The 19,379-nt window shown below is 38.4% G+C and overlaps 1 protein-coding gene across 3 annotated transcripts in view; it reads left to right on the top strand.

Annotated features, from left to right (window-relative positions):
• The first annotated feature begins 2,081 nt into the window (after positions 1–2,081).
• The window catches only part of LOC308412845 (myosin IXb), a 31,201-nt gene continuing 13,903 nt past the window's right edge, over positions 2,082–19,379 (top strand). For all 3 annotated transcript variants that reach the window (XM_080907461.1, XM_080907462.1, XM_080907463.1), the window contains exons 1-14: positions 2,082–2,378; positions 2,580–3,420; positions 10,725–10,819; positions 10,983–11,045; positions 11,227–11,326; positions 13,492–13,592; positions 14,598–14,721; positions 14,942–15,031; positions 15,841–15,957; positions 16,228–16,362; positions 16,744–16,865; positions 18,540–18,681; positions 18,907–19,096; positions 19,306–19,375. In XM_080907461.1, coding sequence (XP_080763587.1) covers positions 2,641–3,420; positions 10,725–10,819; positions 10,983–11,045; positions 11,227–11,326; positions 13,492–13,592; positions 14,598–14,721; positions 14,942–15,031; positions 15,841–15,957; positions 16,228–16,362; positions 16,744–16,865; positions 18,540–18,681; positions 18,907–19,096; positions 19,306–19,375 — 2,129 coding nt within the window. In that variant the 5' untranslated portion in view covers positions 2,082–2,378; positions 2,580–2,640. The remainder of the gene's footprint in view (positions 2,379–2,579; positions 3,421–10,724; positions 10,820–10,982; positions 11,046–11,226; positions 11,327–13,491; positions 13,593–14,597; positions 14,722–14,941; positions 15,032–15,840; positions 15,958–16,227; positions 16,363–16,743; positions 16,866–18,539; positions 18,682–18,906; positions 19,097–19,305; positions 19,376–19,379) is intronic.

Below are 19,379 nucleotides of genomic sequence, written 5' to 3'. Positions count from 1 at the left end.
TTGCTTTCTCTTTCAATGAAACTGTGGTTATAACAGCAGGGGAGTCAAATACACTGGAGCCTGTTTGAGCAGGTGACAGAAAACGTACTCCAGTTTATTTGAAGTAGTGATTCATTAACTTCTGTTTAACTGTAAAAAGTCAGATCTTATGTTTCCCCCAAGAACTTTGTGCAGACATTATTATGCATGCATTTGGATGTCACACCCTTTATTATTACACTGTTCGTACAAAGGTACAAACCTCCACAGTGGGCTTCATGATTAAACAAAGGCTGCTTCAGGTTTGTATTGATTTGCATGATAATGCACGTGTTGCTTTTTATTGCTTGTTACACGTTGAGTCTCCATATTGAGAACTATAAGCACTGTAGGGTTATTTACAAGCACACAAACGGCTTCAGCAGACCTTAAAAAAGACATGTAAATTTAAATCATCTTATATGAAACTCCTTTTGCACCCACCAAGCATTTTTTAATGTATGGATTTCAACATCTTTGCCATCCTAAACAGCAACTTTATATACGGTATAAAAGAACAAAAAACAAAGAAGGTGATTTAAAAATATAGTCTTGCTACTTCTTAATTCATAATTTTACATTTTTGTGACATAATGCAGTGTTTTGTGGTGAGTTGATGAAAGAAAACTCGCCTGAAAGCTCTCAGACAGTACTTCTGAAATTGTTCAAATATCTTTAAGACCCACACAGATGCAATCATCAGTATTTTGTAATACGGGTTGAATAAATGGACACATTTGAGGAGAGAAAACAATTTCTGGGGTGGCCTAAACCCTGTTGGTGGCAGCTAAAGCTGTTTTTGCCTTATATACACTGTGTTTCCATGTATGTTTGCTCATGTTACAATAAATCAGCGCACCTATTTCTCATTTTCACAGGAAAATATGAAGAAATGAGAGGTCACTCAAGACTTTTTCACAGTACTATATATACAAACAATAAAACACTCCTTACTCACTGCTCAGTCAGTAAAATGAAATAAAGTATCATATAAAGTTTAGCTTTTTCTAACAGGTTACTACTTCTAATGAAATATTGTGACATTATTCCTTTGACTTTTATTGTTAGGACATGGTGTGCGTTCTTCCACTTCTGCATATGTTTTTATGTCTAACTTATGCGTAAAATAGCCTGATTCAAAAGGCTAAAAAAAAATCTTTGGTTTACTACCAAACTACGGCATTAGTTCTCAAGGGACACCTAAGACATCCTTCATTTAATCAGTGACTGAGTACCACAAAGATACTCTCTATTTAAACTAGCCTAGTCAGCTAGTTTAAATAGAGACTCAAACTTAATGTCAGACATCAGCAGCCATTTACACAATCAGTAGTTCTCTTTAGCTAGATCAGACTCCCACAAACATTAGCAGCAGCAGCTTTAATTATGTCCTTTTCATCTAATTCTAATCCTATTATTGGTGTTTTCAAACATTAAAAATGTGCTTCAGAAAGTTTTTTTAAAAGAAATTTGATTTTTAAGGGCCTGAGCAGGTAAATAAGGAGCAGTGATAGGTATGTTGATGGCATAATGTAAAAAGTTTTTTGGGTTTTTTTATTTAATGTGAAAAGAATATTAAAATTATTTTAGGACTAGACACGTACAGACGGCATTAATGAAATGTGTTAGTGATTTCCTAATCCAAGTGAAAACAGAAACATTCTGTAAAAGACAATAAGGAGTGTAAATACAGTAGATATGATTGGTTACTGGTTTTAAAAATACATTTAAAAAGTGGTGTTAGTTGGTTGTAATACTCCAATTCTCCACTAGGTGGAGCTGAAACCCCACGCTCACCTGTGCACACAAATTGGGGCAATTAAAGTTCTCATTCAGTCTGTTAACGTAACTTCTTCTGTGGTTTTCTTTCTTTCTTTATTTGGTGATGCTTTTGTTTCTTTGCTGTTATTCAAAGATAAATATTTTACAGGTCAGTGACGTACGAAAACATCGACGGGCGTGTTGCTGTTCGTGTGTGTGTGTGTGTGTGTGTGTGTGTGTGTGTGTGTGTGTGTGTGTGTGTAGAAATGTAGGAAGTAACGTTAACCTAACTTTCGGACGCGGAGACGTAAATCCTGAGTTTCTGAACGAAGTTGTGATTTCTAGGAGGAAGGACGACGCCGACCTGCTGGGAAATTATTCTGTCTTCATTTGAAAGTCTCTCTTAACAGTTTCTTGGCTCGCTTTTACTTTAACACTCAGGTGAAGGTAGTTTTTTTGTTTGTTTATTTATTCCTCCTTAAAAGTAGTGTGTTAGGAGTCGGTTAGCGCCAAACGGAGGTGCAGAGATCTTCGTCTTCCCGCGGCTCTCAGCGCCTTTTCTGCTTTTAAAAGATGAAATGAGAGGTTTTGCTCAAAAGGTGAGGCTCGTTTTGGCATTTTAATTCTTTAGTGCTGTTTACCTGTGCGGCTGTTTACTTGGGAATTTAGATGGGAATAGTGGGAACTTAAACACTGCTGTTTGTCCTTCTTTTCCTGATTTTAAGTGTGTGTGTGTGTGTGTGTGTGTGTGTGTGTGTGTGTGTGTGTGTGTGTGTGTGTGTGTGTGTGTTCTTACACAGCGGACCCCTGCTGAGGTTTTGGAGCAGTGAGTTATGCTGAGGACTGTCTCTGACTGTCAGGATGAGCACTACAGATGGATCTGGGGCCCTAGAGTATGATGAAGAGGCCCGTGTTGTGCAGATTTACCCCAGGGTGTCGTATGACACAGCTGCCTACTGTCCCCTGCAGATCAGTGTTGGGGACACCGTGGCGTTGGTCATCCACAATGCTGTGGTTACTCTGGACCTGGACCCCAACCAGGCATACGACCTGCTGGAGGTGAGGAAGAGCGGGGGAAAGGAGAGGCCGCTGGAGGCAGGGGACTCCCCTTTGGAGCGAGTCCTGCTGTGGCCCAGAGAGGTGCAGAAGTGGCACCCTCAGAGCAAAGGGTACTACTTCATCCTGCAGCAGCAGCAGGTCAACAATGGAGGGTGCAGAACAGAGATCTGCACAGGGGAGTGTGATGACCTCTGCAGCCTCTCCACACTGACCGAGGAGAATGTTCTGGAGGTTTTACGCCAACGCTTCTACAAGCACAAAATCTACACCTACGCCAACAAGATCCTCATCGCCATCAATCCCAATAAGTTCCTGCCTGTTTACTACAACCCCATGTACGTCAAAATGTACGAGAACCAGCCACTGGGAAAACTGAGTCCTCACATTTTTGCCATCGCCGACGTGACCTTCCGCGCTATGCTGAACAGGCAGGCTAACCAGTGTATTGTGATAACTGGTGAGAGTGGCTCAGGGAAGACTGAAAGCAGCAGTTATCTCATTCATTGCTTGACTTCACTCAGCCAGAACATGTACTCCAGCGGGCTGGAAAGGACCATCCTCGGGTCCGGGCCGGTGTTGGAGGTAGGTCACTGTTATGTGATGCTGCTCAAACCACTGATGTAAAAAAAAAAAAAAAAAAAAAAAATTCAAAATAAAAGTTGGAGCAGTCCAGAGTTTGCCCCCCCTCAAAAGAGGCAGAGGCAACAAGATACCAGAGCTTCTCACATAGCACAACATCTGATAAAAATCACCTTCAATTGTTATCATTTAGGTGTAGAAACACTGAAGAATTCACATTGTTGCCTCCTGAGTCACCAAAACAGTTCACCAAGTCGACTGATTCCAACTGCCACAAACATTTTTCACAGCGTCTCTATTACCTGTTAAATATCACTGCAAACTGAATGAGCTAAACCCACGATTGAAAAAAATCAGTTCTTGCTTTGTGACATTTGACAAAACACTCAACCTTTTCTTTAAAAGAGAGGTGATTTCCTGGTATGAGAAATTATCACTTTAGATTTTAGATCTTGCAGATAGCAGCACACCCATCTACCTCTCTGGGGTTTTTTTTTTTCTTTCTTTTACTGAAAACATATTTTCAGTATTTCTACCTGTAACCCCAATTTTCTCTCTTTCTCTCCCTCTTTTTTTTCTTCACCAGCACATACTGCAAACCCCAAATAACATTTTAAGTTTTGTTGAAACATATTAGTTTTGGTTAATTTTTCGAACAGGTGTGTCAAACTTGTTTTAGTTTATGGGTCACACATTGCTTGAGCTGACGGTACAGTGGGGCAAACCAGTAAAACCACTGTAACATACACTAAATAAAAAAGATAAAAGAAGTGCAAAAAAAAGTACATTCAAAACCTCCACCTGGGCCATGGCCAAGCCCTTAGAAAGCTGCAGCTATACACCAGACATCAGACGGATTAACAGCATGGAATGTCTTAACAAATGTGGGGAAACGGTTAAATCTATACAGCTTGACACTACTTTCATTAGACTACATTGCACTGTGGTTTGTAAACTGTAAAGTCATAAAACCTTCAGATCAATGGCATTTTTGCCATTGATGGTGGTGTAGTGGTTAGCACTGTCACCAAAGAGAGTGGCTCAGCGTGGTTTACCTGGGGTTCCTGATTCCTCTGTGTGGAGTCCGTTTCACGTGTAACTAAATGCCCGCATTCACCAAGTGTTATTTGGCACAGATTTTCACACTGGGTGCCCTTTCTAACATGTCCACGATACAGGGATTTGTGTTTTCTCCCGGTCTCAAACCAAGATTTCTTGTATATTATCCGAATGTGTTAGCTGCTACACTGTGGAGTAGGGCTGCCACACACGATTATTTTGATAGTCGACTAGTCACCCATCATTTTTGCGATTAGTCAACTAATCAGATAATGCGTAAAACATACATCTTATTGCACCAGCATGCATCTTCTCTTATATAACTATCATTAGCTTACAGTTTAAGGTATGTGCTAACTAAAAATAAAGACAAGATGATCGTTTATTAAACTTTTAATGAAATTAGCAGATTGTCTCGGTTGAGTTTAATAAAGTCAGCCAGCTACTCCTTGCTATCCAAAATGTAACAGGACGTTGGAGTAAATTCTCGATCATCTCACACTTCTGTTAAATCAGTTGTCTGTTTGACGTTTATCCTACTGCTTTCGGATCTTACAAAGCTTCAAACGACGCGTCGACTACTAAAATAATTGGTCGTCAATGATTTTGATTGATTTTGTAACCAGTTGGGAAGTGGTTCCTGGCAGTTGCAAAGTGAAATTGAAGGACAAAGGGGTGCTTCACTGAAAACTTCTGTGATTGGTTTGGTAGCTAGCAGACTATCGCAGGCACCAATAGATGTCGACTTGTCAGTTTTTGTGCTATTTGTTCAAGTTTCACCTCAGCTTGCAGCATAATCAAGCATTTGCAGGCCTGCAAGTTTGACAATTTTGGTTTTTACAGAGTGATTATGTCATCTCACTAGCAGACTAATGTTGATCATTTGATTCTGCTGCTGTGAGTGACGTGACTAAAGCAGAAAGATTGCTTCAAGCTGAGGTCTGACTTGTGCTGATATGAGTTTTCTGATAGATGAGGGTGATTTTTGTTTTCTTATCCTTTTTTAGACATGCAAATGAAATGCAGAATGTTCCAAATAGTGAAACCACTGACTAGTAACTTCCTGCAGCAGAAACCTCAGCTCAATCAAGAAAAACCACAAAAAAATTCAGCTCTAAAGGAAGCTCCTGTAATCATTTACTAGTGAAAAGCTCTGAAGAGCTATTAATACCATCACATTAGAATAGGAAAACAAATGAGCTTTGCTTTTTTTGTTTGTGATCTATTTGTTTTGCAAACATGTCTCACATCAGGACATCATGACATCTCACATCAGGATTTACATGAAGCTCAAACAATTTCCCAAAATCTGAAGGCACCAGAAAGTAAAGCAAAGTCTGCCGGCTGGGAATTCCCACTTCTTTTTTTGTTTTTTTTTTACCCACCGCTGTAGTTTCACTGTAGTCTGTGTTGTTTCTATCACACCATCGTCATGCTACAGTGTCCGTGTAAATGAGTAACGACACATTTCCCACTTGCTTTCTGTTTCATTTGCCTGTTGCACAATTGCACAGTGCATGACAGAGAGCAGACATGAAACTAGGCCAGATGCTTTTCCTCTTTTAAACTTATCGAAGTGTGTGTTGTATTTGCTCAAGGACTGAGAGGAGTTCGCTGACTTGGTGACAGAGATTTGCTTAAATCTCTCCCAGCTACCAAAATGTGTAAGAATGCTCTGTTTGAGTTTATGTACAGGCTTTATCTCTCTGTTGGTACAGCAACTAACCTCATACAAAGGATATCATCCCACTTTGTTTCCGATTATGCACGCACACATACATTCACACACCCACATGCAAACACAATCCCAAAGGACCAGCTTTTCACTGGACAGTTGCTAAATATGGATTCTTCTTCGCTCTAAACAAGTTGAGCGAGTTTCTCCTTCCAACAGGTTGCAGCATAAATATTTTTCCTGTTAGCTGAGCTTTACCTCCTTTTATAGTGTGTTGTGCTCTGTTCCCAAAAAGCTTATGGGGAATCGCCGATTTAGCTGCGTGGTTTATTTAGTATATCTTTATTTGTGTTTACTGTGGTTTATCTGTTGTATTTTATTTCTTTATTTTTTTTAACCAGCAAAATGTTGAACAATTTTTACTGATGTCTGAGTTGTCATGCCACAGTGTTTACCACAGAAAGTCTGGCCTTGCAGCATGAAATAGGCACTCTTGTAGCAATCAGGATCAGTTGACGTTAATCTCTTTCGGGGGGGGGGTTATTGTCGTGTAGTTAAGCCACTGGGATTTCCTTGTATGCATGAGTCACGCCTCAAGACTTGTTCCTTTTTATCTAAAATCTGAAAATATTGGGCCTTCTGTTTTTTCCCTGTAACTTTCAGTGTTATCTCAACTGTTGTTGGCACGTAGTGGAAAGTACACCTAGCTTTGATCTTTCTGATGCTAGGAAACGGCTACTGACTTCAGACTATTTGCAGTCTTTAGTCCGCAGATGACGACACCTTGCATTATCCAGAAATGGTGAATGATTGATTGGGTAGGTATTGGTGATCAGGAATGAGATTGCTGAGCTCCACTGGGAGGATTTGCAGGGTGTTGTCTTGAAGGGAATGAAACAGAGTAGAGAAAAGAAACAGGAACGTGTCAGAACGTGCTTGGGCAGGCCTGCTGCTAAACATAAAGAACAAAGTATAAATCACTTTTCTCTCTCTCTGTATCCCTCTGCTCTCTAATAAAGGCACTCTTTCAATCCATGCCCCTGGTTAGTTTAATCCGTGGATCATGGATTTTCACAAGTCGACATATCGAAGGAGATTACAGATTATTTGAAGCTGTTCTCTGTCCCATTTTCCCCTTTTCCGCCTTCAGCATTCCACAGTCCATTTGGCACCAGTTCCATTACTTATTTTGATTTGCAAGTCAGCAACTGCGACATTTAGGTGTTCACTGGTAAACATGAGCTAAGCCAACCATTCCTAGTGTGGGAATTGGCCCCCAAAAAAGGAGAAGTTAAATGAGCAGGATTTCGAGAGCGTTTAGATGATGTGCTTGATGTATTTTACATGATGAACGTGTCTGTCTGTCTCAGTGTTTGTTTCTTTGCCCAAGTCTTGGTCTAGGACAATCAAACGTGACAAAAATGTATCTCAGGCCCCTGATGGTTATTAACTATATCAGACATTATCATGTCATTGTGTTGCCTAGCAATCACCTAGCATTATGATTATATTATCAGCATGATAGCATTTATGTACCTATAGCAATAAAAGCACCAAACCATTTTTTTTATTGTCATGACAGTAACCTCTCACCTGTACTGTCAAAAGCCAAATCATACAAGCTTAAAGCAACATGCTAGGTGATTTTTTTTTTTTATTCTTTTACATATAACCATCCTCTACCACACTTTTCTTTTTTTTCTTTCTTTTTGCTTTAGTTAGTGTGATTACGTATATTAGTTTGCTAACAGAACAAATAAGTCAAACAGTACTGTATTATGCAAATGCATTAGTCAAATAAAACAAGACAGAACATTGCTGCTGTTGATATAATATTCATATTCAAATCAGCGGTGAAAGGTGTCGCAGACTGTCTGCACACAAGCTGGAGAACCACAAAATTTAATGAAAGAACAAAATAACTACTCCAAAATCGGAGGAATTTTTTGACATTAATGCCACATTTTTTTGTGTATTAGCAACTTTATTTTTATTGTCATCAATTATTTCATTTCCAATTTTTTTGTTTTTAATCAGGATCTCCATCAGCTTCAGTCTAAGCTGATCTACCTGGGATCTGTACACACACCATCCAACAGCCACGGCACATAAACATGAAAGAAGCAGGTTCCTCTTACACAAGCAGCATTGAGTTTCATAGACACAACAATAAGAAATTATTTTTTTTAAAAAACACCTGCATTAGAGTCAATGCATAATCACTCTACAGACATAACGTATTCTCCAGTATAATTTCTATTTCATTATATCACTGCATGTCCCATTTACGTATTTATACTTTGCACTCATATTCACACAGCACATATACATCCTGTCTCCATCAACTGTCTTCTGTATTCAGATAACTTTAGTTACAGTTCTTGCTGGTTTTGGTAATACTGCTTTAAATTGTGAATGGGCTGATAGTCGGTCCAACAGTGAGCCGGCCCAATTTACCATGAACTTTCTTTGAAAAGGACCAGAACAGATAACACGACACGGCATTTAAAACCTGTTTCATAATCTTAGCACTGCTTGAAAAATAATAAACTATAAAATATATTAAAATTTATCACTGAAATTTTCTTCTTCTTCTTTCATGAAGAATAGAAAACAGCTTATTTTTTACATTTGCATGTCCTCAATGTGAAAAAAAAAGTTCCCCATTATAACTTCTTTCACTTCTGGTATTTCCCACTATGGTAATTGCTTTTTCTCAAGGCTAATTCATAGAGACCAACCTCACAAGCATCTACATATCTACCTGAATTAGTACCTCCATTATCTTTGGGTCTATAAAGGACCTCCATCTTTTTTCTGCATATCATGGGTTCTCTGAGTTTTGACGAGTGAGTGCACATTTCCAGCATGTGATTGAGGATGGGAGAGGAAGAATACCTGGTCTTTGTTATGTTCACAGATTGGTGGTTTACTGTGATGACTGTGATTTTTGTTCTGGTTTTCTTTACACCATCTGCGTTTGTCAGTGTTGTGATGGTTAAGTTAAAATTGTTACCCGTGTTTGAGGGAGCTGCTCGTTACACTGAGTCTTGATCCCAGTATAAAGTCTTTTTATTTATACTTTATACTGCATACCAGCTATCTTTTTGTCTCTCCACATACCTTTTATTTTTTTCCCAGCTGCATCCACCAACATTATTTAGTTGCCTTTATTCTTTATGTGAAATTGATTCATCTGAAATTTGATAGTCTGTCGAAATTTACATGGGTGTAATTTTGAGAACTTTTCAGTGATTTTTAAAGTTGTTCCTCCTGGCATGTGATCAGAGCCGTGTGCGTATCTAGCTCACTGTCTGCACCGCTGCTCTGACCTGTTAGGACATGACCGTCAGCCGAGCAGATAAAGAAGGGGTGTTAGTTTAGCACCTGGGCCTGATTAGGAAAAACTATTTAATCACTACCCAAAAAAATGCAGACAATTACCGTACCTTTCTTTGAGTGTGAAGAAGCGTAATTAATTCCCGTAAACATCGCCCATTACAACAAAACCTGAACAGCCTGAGGTTCCTAAGAAAGAGCAATTGAGTCATGACTTTTTAATGTCACAGTCATCATGCTAAAAATACAGTGACACAGACAATTTATCATCCTTACTTCAGTGGCAGGGTGGTGACTTTGTCTTTAAAACAGTCAAACTGACCTAAGTGCTCTGATTTGGCTTAAATGAGCAGCCCCCAAAACTTTGCTTTCCTTTTTAGAAAGTTTTCAAATAATCTGGGGGGACAAATTGGACCGTTTGGTAGACAGAATCCATGTGCGTCTCACTCTGTCGCACATGCATGCAAGCTTTAGATGGTTGGCATGGATGAGTCAGCAGCATCTATTAAGTGACAAACAATTATGGGCCTTTATCTGAGACTTTTAATAGCAGGACTAAGAAGAGACCTGATAACCGTGACAGTGGTCATAAAATTCCTTCAAGGAAGGGAAATAAATCTTAGTTTAATTGATAACAAATATAAAAGACAAAAAGACGGTGGTATAAGAACCAGCTGATGTTGAGAATTTTAAAAGGATGCATTAATCAGCGCTTAGCTGATAGGTTTTAGTTTTTGAATAAACATTTGTGAGGTTGAGCAACAGCAGGCAGAAAATACCAGCCAACAAAGAAGGAACTGGGCCTTAAATGACAGCAAATCTCTTTTCTTTCTCTTTTTTGTTTTAGTTTTTATGAACTCATGAGCAAAACACAATTTCAATGAGCTTCTGTTCTCAGTGCTCCTGCTTGTAATAGAGATGAACAGCTGTTAGCGACCTCTCTGAGCAAAACAGGTTAAATATCTGCAGAAAACACAAAAACAGTTTATAAAGTGAAGGTGCTTTTTTGCTTTCCTTTTTGTGTTCACTCCTGATTTATAAGATGTGCACTGAAGCACAACTCATTTACACCAACTCTATCCATGTCATTACATAAAACCGACTAATGGTAACAGTAATCTGCCATCCACAAACCTACATTTACTGTGTTTGGGTGCCAGTGTTTGTGGAAAACATGCCGATGAATTAGTCTGTTTATTTTACTGAAAACTGATGTTCTTTATGTTTTAAACAGGCCTTTGGCAACGCCAAGACCACAAAGAATAACAACTCCAGTCGCTTTGGGAAGTTCATCCAGCTCAACTACCTGGAAAGTGGTGTCATCAGAGGGTAAAGCGCCCTTTATTGTTTTTCTCATGGACCACCTCTGATTGAGTCGTGTCTCTTCAAAGTTAACCGTTTGTTTCATAGTAGTTTTTCTTCCAGTGTCACAAAAGAACAATTGCAGCTTCATGGGTTTTGTTGACGTTCTCTTCCTTTGTCTCTCGTTCAGGGCCGTTATTGAAAAGTACCTACTGGAAAAATGCCGCGTGGTGACCAGAGATAAGAGTGAGAGGTATAAATAAGACTCAAATAGAATACAAGATTCAAACATGTGCAATTTTTAGAAAATCTCTTCTGGCAATAATCATGTTCACACCACTCCCCAGTTTGTACAAGAAACCTTATGTCTACCATAGCCCAATAAAAGCGCTGAGTCATTGGGAAAGTTGAAGTGAAAATTGCTTCTCCTGCAGAAACTTCCATGTGTTCTACTATCTGCTGATGGGCGCGTCCAAAGACGAGCAGGAGGAGCTACATCTTCTAAAGCCACAGGATTATCTCTACCTCAAACAGGTACCTTTGATCCACAGGCTTTACAGCAGCAGTGAGAGAGAAAGTGGAAGACCAGCTTAAATACATGCCATATATAACGTTATCAAATGCGTGAAAACCAGCGAGATATGTTTTATGGAAACAGACCTACAGGGTCTTGAAACTTCTTGGAAGTAAAGAGAAGCCTGTGAAAGCAGCTGCAGTATAATTAATAAACAGATATTCACATGAAGCTAAAAAAAAAAAACTACACTTTAATTGCACTTAACACCACACATGCTTTTCCTCCAAATAATATTACTATATGGAGGACCTAAGAACGTGTCTGACATGTTCGTTACTTTTCCTCACTGACTCTTTTACCCTCGTCTCCCTGTTTATAGATGTAGATTTAACTGAAATTACAGGTTAACCACCTGATAAGAGTGTCTCCTGTTTATTGCATCAACCAGGGAAAATTGATATTCCCATTTATATTTTTTAATTTTTTAGCAGCTTTTATATTTTAATGATGGTAAACATTTGTTTTTATATGTTTTCCTTATTATAGTCATGTGACATTCATCTGTCGTGTGTCATAGCCAGCAGCCCATAACTTGAAAGGAAGGTGACTGGATTTTGTGGCAACATTGACTCATACTATCTCACCACACAATGCAACAGTAACTGCAATGCTACAAACTGGAGTAAAAGTAATCCAATTCAGTTTCATTTCTATAGCAACAACAGCAATAGCTATCTGTAGGGGCTGAAAACATGCCTTCTATGTGAGGATGAAGAGGAACCATAACCCTAAAAAGAGCCCCTGGTACACCACCAACCTGTTCATGTCTCTAATTGTTTTTCCTCTCGTGGCGACACACCCACTGAGGAACAAACGCTGGGTAATGGCGATTCTGTTTTGAGACATGTTAAGCTAGAGACACCAGCCGTAGTGAATTGTCGTTTAAGAACCAGACAGTGAAGGGACTTGAACCTGCTGGCCAACGATAAACATAAATGTTGTGTCAGTGTAGATGTGTATGTATGCTTTACCTGAGGTTGTTCATTATGCAGCTGCTGTACAGGAAATAAACATCTGTTCACGTAAAGCTGAAAAACTGCACTTTTAACTGAAACACTGCCTGTGCTTCTCCACTAAATTACATTATTAAATGCAGGACTTAAGAACAAGTCTGGCATGTTTGTTTATTTTTCACTGACTCTTTTACCATTGTCTCCCTGTTTATAGATGTAGATTTAACTAAAATTACAGTTTAACCACCTGAAAAGAGTGCTTGTACACTCAGACATGCGCAGACTGTTTTCCTTCGTGGTGATGAAAGGAAATGCTGGGCTGGCATGTAAAAGGGCATTTATTCTTCCAGGACCTGAAGCTCAGTAAAGGACCTCTCCAACAGCCAAACCCATGACATGACATTGACCAATAAGATGAAAGGAAGAAAAATCTGGTCAAAATTTGTACTTGTAACTCTAAACTTGCACACAAGCAAAGGGACTTGAGCGCAGAGTTTTACAGGTAGTTTTTTGCTTTCTGTGTGCAACCTGTGCGACCTTAACGAAAAAATTTTAAAGTTGTGTAAATATTTTTTACAAACAAAAATCTTTTTTACACGCACACAAATTCTCATCTAAAGATGCACAAACATCAAATTTTCAGATATTTTGGTTTACAAGGTTACAAAACTCAGTTCACAAATACGCATTTGATTTAGAAGTACAAATTATTTATTACCACAATTTGAGCCCATAGTGCAGCAGCTTGTATTCTGCCAGTGTATACATCTGCCACTGCTCTCGTGTTCTTTCCTCTAATAGTTCGTTCACTGTGAAGACGCGATCACTGCTGAAGTCTTGTACGTATCAGAAAAAGCGACTTTTGCTCAGTATTTCAAGTCCAACATGATCAGCTCAGTTTCACTCATGAAGACGTGCCAGTGCACAAGTATACATGGAAACAACAGCGTTACCCACTGCAATACAGACTCTATACCTGTGCATGCACACATAAAAATCCACACAGAAAGCATTTGATCTCAGCGTTACTGAGTTAAACCAAACATACAGGTTTGTGCATTCCTCAGTTTGCATGTTCTTGCATGATGCAGTGTGTGGATTCTTATATAACTACATCCATAAACATCTGTCTTTGCTTAACATGTATTTGTGTTCTGCATGTTCCACAGGAAGACCTGCTTTTAGACGATCAGGAGAAACTTGGGCAAGAGTACAAGAGGCTCCATCAAGCTATGGAGATGGTTGGGTTCCTGCCCTCCACTAAGAAACAGTATGTATGATAATGATAGAAAGAGCTAAAATGCTACAGACTAGAATAAAAGTTATACTATACTAGTGTCAGTAACAGGTCAGAGCTTGTCCGAAAGCACCTGGCAGCCTCGGGACAAGGCATGTGCAGAAAAGCAAAAACAACATAGTTTGTATGCTGTTCAGGTTGGTTTCCCTGACAAAAAAACACCCACAGCAATTCATAGTTTGAAAAGGTGGGAAGTTTAAAAAACAAAAGTAGTAATAAAGGGTTTTATAGATTTGGTCATGATTTTTTTTTTTATATTGAAGGAGGTGCAGACTTACACATGCAGCTTGCTTTTAAGCTTTTTTCTTTTAAGATAATGTGAAGCACTGGATGTCCCAAAAGGCAGCACTGATATATTTAGAGCAACAAAACAATGTTAAATATGCCACCAGTTCATCAGTGATGTGTGGATGAGATTGAGGGGGGGGGAAAAGTTTAAACAGTAATGTAAAAGTAATTGTGTGTCCTTTGGCTGTCTCATTTGGTCTTGGGCACAACTAGATTAACTTTGCATGGTTCACAGTTTTAAGTAATCCGTATTTAGCTCATACGTTTGTTTTGTGGGTTTTGCTGAGATGACTACATTGAAGATGTTGCCAGTGTCATTTAGAGCAATCTGAGGTTTTAAGGAACACTGACCACCTTTAATATGAACACTTAAAAAGTAAAAAAACCAATGAATTTTCTTCTACTTATTTAATTAAAGGGGCGGAGGCCTGGTGCCTGCCCCAAGACAGGCCCTTGGGTTTGAATCCATCTGTGTGGACTTTGCATGTTGTCTCCAGGTGCTCCAGCCTCCTCCCACAATCCATTCAGGTCTTTGGACTGTGGGAGGAAGCAGACGAGGATGAATAGACAGATTATATTACGGATACAGATTATATTGAAATTGAAATTCTGTGATATTATATGACAAAGTGGACATTTGGTTCATACATTTGATAAGATTAACTGACTGTGTTTGTGTCCAATGTGCAGCATATTTTCCATCCTCTCCGCCATCCTCCACTTGGGTAACGTCACATTCACTCAGTCAGACGACCCTCCGCGTTTGGAGGTTGGACCTCCTGAAGTCTTGTCTATACTGTCAGACCTGTTGAAGGTATGATCAGAAACAGCCGATTTAGTGTTACTGCAGTGTACTGCGTACTGCTACATTTGTAATGGTCACTTGAAAGGGTCCAGTTAAGTTCCAGAGAAAATGAAAACTAAACTGCGTCAGTGTGGTTTGTAAATAAACATGTCTCAGTCTGTAATTTTAGTGGCATTTGCAGAAGATTGAAGAAATGCCTCAATACTTATGTATTTCTTTTTATTTCCAGGTGGAAGAGGAATCACTGGTGAATACTTTGATCAAGAGAAAAATGATAACTGCCAGCTTCACCATAGCTTTACCGTACACGCTAGATGAGGTAGTTTAAATGTTAACTTGATCTTTAATTTTACAAGTCAACTTTTATTGCCTTCTTCCTACATTAACGTCACATTTTAATCATCAGCTATATAGAAGAGAGAGATGATGATGTCACTCAGTAGTTGGTTAGTTTCTTTTTAGGAAGCCTCAAGCCTCAGCATGTTCAGCGTCATCATCAAGATGACCAGACTCTGTGTATGGAAAAAAAAAATTCCAAAATTAGTCTCCATTCTGATTCTTACATGAACCAAGATTTACAAAACAAAACAAAACTCATGAGGAAAAGTGTTGCTAAGATTATAGATCAAGGGGCTTGAGCCCTGTTTCTCTCATAGACTTTTATAGAATTAAACCCCTAAAACAGCGGTCCCCAATATTTTCATGGACCGTCCTTTAATGTGTAGCAGATAAATACAACAATACGACCAAGACAAAAACTGTGGTGTTTTGTAACTATAATAATAAACGCGAATTCAGTGTGTAATTGTGTAACTTTATTAGCAGCGTCCATAGTACCAGTTGAAAACACGCCTCAACCACATTCCATAACAAGGTATAGACACCGCAACATTAGTGATTCAGCAATTCCAAGATGAGCAATCATTTGCTGTTGGTTACTATCACTGCAATTAGGGGAGGCTTTTTCCCAAACTCTGGGAACGAGCAGGCAAGTTAAAGCCGTACAGAAGAGGCATGTAAACACATCAGGGTAGAAAGGGAACACTCCCTTTTTACACTGAAAAACGAGTTTTGACACTCGTGATGCTAATATTATGTGACTGTAATGTTATGCTCCTGTGCTTTCAGGCCGTCGCAATGCGAGACTCCATGGCCCAATCTTTATACGGCGCTCTGTTTGACTGGATCATCCTTCACATCAACCATGCGACCATGAACAGACGAGACATGGAGGAGTCCATCTCAGTGAGTCGCATGATTCAATATAATAACGATATAATTGAGATGAAAAGCCTTTCCTTACTTTTCCATGCCCAAATTCATTCCTGCCAGGTTGCTTCACTTTAGATTCATTTAGTTGGTTTTTTTTATACGATTAGATTCAAATAAATCCATTAATATATGTGTGCTTTTTTTTTTTTTAAATGGAACAGGTCTGTGTAATATTTAGCTCATAAATTAACACTTTTGAGTATGGTGCCTTTGAATTTGTCTGCATTGCTGTTTTGTTTTTAGTGTTTGTCCATCGGTGTCCTGGATATGTTTGGCTTTGAAAACCTCCAGTCAAACAGTTTTGAGCAGCTGTGCATCAACTACGCCAACGAGACACTGCAATGTTACATCAACCACAACATCTTCAGGCTTGAGCAAGTAGGTTTATTTATACACATTTACAACAAGAAAAAGTTCTTTTCATTATTATAACTGGACACACCATACACGTGCGCTTAACTGGCAAGTTCTGAAATACGTTCTTCTTCACAGCTTTTCACGCACATATTGGCATGTTTTACAACATACACTCAATGGCCACATTTTTTTCTGTTTTTCTCTTTTCTTTACTTTCAAATCAAAGAACATTGAGCAATCAGACAACAAATTGAATATGTGCAATAAATTGAAATTTGCGGATAGTAAATTTCATTTTACTATCATTGCAACACTGTATTACTAACGGCATTCTTGAGCTTGGAAGACTGATTCACAGTAACACATGACATGATTGCGTAAATATGTTGTGATAAATGCCAGGAGGAGTTTGTGGAAGAGGGCATTGTCTGGAAAAACATCGAGTTCAGCGACAACAGCGACTGCGTTCAGCTGTTCGACAAGAAGTCGATCGGACTCTTCGACCTGCTGGAGAAGGAGAGCAAGTAAGTGAACTCATATTACTGTAGACCTTATTAATTTAATTTTCATCTATATATATATTTTTTTTTAATTCAGTTTCCATAGTTCATTTGCTTGTTGAAATTATTTTTTTGTTACATAAAAATGTCTAATTAGTTCAGGTGTTCGTTTTACACTCTAATTAGACTGTCAAGACACAGAAAATGTTTCAGTACTTAAAGCCACCTCAGGCTGGCTGTGTAGGGAAAATAAACTATGACATGTTTTTTAAAAAAATATTGTTTGTTAGTTTTTTTTTGTTTGTTTGGGTTTTTTTTTTACTTTCGCTAAAATGTATTTTAAAACTAGTGTGAAATCTTAGTTTAGTTTTTGTTAATATTTTTGGGGGGGGGGGTTAAAGAAACAAATAAAATTTACATTATTGAAACTATTTAATTGTTTAATTACAAGGTAATGTAGTTAAAATAGAAATTTTGTATTAATGAATAGCCTATAATGACAATTATAACTTCGGTGAGGACATACTTTATACTTTAGTTATGTATTAGCAGACGAGTTAAACTTTTTGCCTTTTGCATCAGTTCATTTGTTACCAAAAATATACTGAAATCAAAGAAGTATCCGAGAGCACAAACCTCCAGCGAGGCAGCTCACATTCTGGGCAGTTTTAATTTTATTTTGCACATATTCAGATTGTTTTGTTTCATTTTTGTTTTTCTTCACACTTTAAGAAGTTTTTAGTGCAGTAAAAACAAGTTCAGACGGGCTTTTATTTGACCTGGTGAAAGACACATTGATATACATGACATAATTCTGTGTGTAATCATTGTTTTTTTTTTTTTTTTAATGCGGCTGTAGTTCATGTGTAGCGTTCATTTAATTGTAGTAAAATTCATTCAAGTGTTCAGTAATTAATATTAATTGAAGTTTGTTTTGGTTTAAAACAGGTTGTACACGTATTCAAATGGTTATATATTTAAATGATTGTAACCTGTTACTGTAATAAGAAAAAAAATCAAGTACACTTGCATTAGAACAGACTGTAATTAATCTTTTATGAACGCTCAAATTAAAAAGGAGTTAAATAAAAATTCAGTTTGAATTATTTTTCGGGCAAATCACAGCTAATAACAGGTAGAGATGATTCAGTTCATCACAGTATACTTTCTGTATTGTCAGTCTAGTAAATATGCCAGAGCCAACTCTTCTTTTTAAAATGTAATTATTTCTCTATGTAACGTCAGTTTAAAAAAAACAAAAACCACTATGGGATGAAATGATTTTTTTTATTTATTTTTGAGGTTGCCTTTATCTCGTCTTACCATTGTTTAGTCGTACATTTATTCCATATGTCAGCGGTCCCCAACCCCCAGGAGTCGTTTGGTGCTGGGCTGCGAGAGTTGAGGCTTTCAGGTCTTCAGGGTTTTTATTGTTTTTTATCTTTTTTTTTAGTGTGTTTTTATTTTTTATTTATTTATTTAATTTTTTTTGCGTTTTTTATCGTTAACTCCGTTTTCCTGGGTCTTTTCCTGGGTGTTATCAATAAATCTTCTTTTTTGGGTTATTTTTGTTGTTGTATTTATCTGCGACACCTTAAAGGCCGGTCCGTAAAAATACTGTTGGACATAAACTGGTCCGTGGCCCAAAAAAGGCTGGTGCCTTATGTCATGTATTTTTCTTTCTCACTGTTTCTTCAGCCTCACCGAGGCCACAGACAAGAGTCTGCTGGTAAAGATAAAGAAGCAGCATCAGGACAACCCATACTTCAAACCATCTCCACACACAGAGCCAACTTTTGTGATTCAACACTTTGCTGGGAGGGTTAAATATCACATCAAGGTGGAGTAAAATTCTTCTTCTTTTTTTTGGCTTTGCAGTAACCTTGTTTGATAAGGAAGTGTGGGGGAAAAAAACTCTTTGCAGCCAAGTAAATCATTAATTCCCTCCACAGAGAAAACTGTGGAAGCATTGTTAGTTTTTAGTGTCAGACACATGTGTAAACACTGCGAAGGCTGTGAACCACACACGGTTGTGTACTGATCATTACTATTTCTCATTCATTAGGACTTCAGAAAGAAAAACACAGAACACATGCGTCCTGATGTCATATCACTTCTACGGAGCAGTGAGCGCTCCTTCATCCATCACTTGGTTGCTTCCAGCCCGGAAGCACAGTTCAGATGGGGTGTCCTCCGAGCAGCCATCCGCATCCTCACAGTATTCAAGAACCTGGGACGTCGACGGGAAGAATTAAGTGGGTAGTTTAGTTATGGTTGACAGTTATCTAAAAAAAAAAAGAGAGAGAAAAGTGAATTTCCTTTGTAGGACAACATTGGCACCTTTGTTTGACTTTCTTTCCTTAATGAGTTTGTCAGCCTTTATCAAGACAGTCGAGTTTCTTTATGTGAAATGTTTCTCATTTTTGTTATAATGTACAACTAGCTTGCTTTACTGTCGCCACAGCTGCTGCAAGGCGGAAGTCTTTTAAAGAGATACTAGATAAGCGCCGGAGTACTTTGACTCAACTATCCAGGTAA

This window comes from Rhamphochromis sp. 'chilingali', assembly GCF_963969265.1.
Source record: "Rhamphochromis sp. 'chilingali' genome assembly, chromosome: 16".
Classification (NCBI taxonomy): domain Eukaryota; kingdom Metazoa; phylum Chordata; class Actinopteri; order Cichliformes; family Cichlidae; genus Rhamphochromis; species Rhamphochromis sp. 'chilingali'.
Note: the sequence above shows the minus strand (reverse complement) of the source record. Positions and strands in the feature narration are given on the sequence as shown.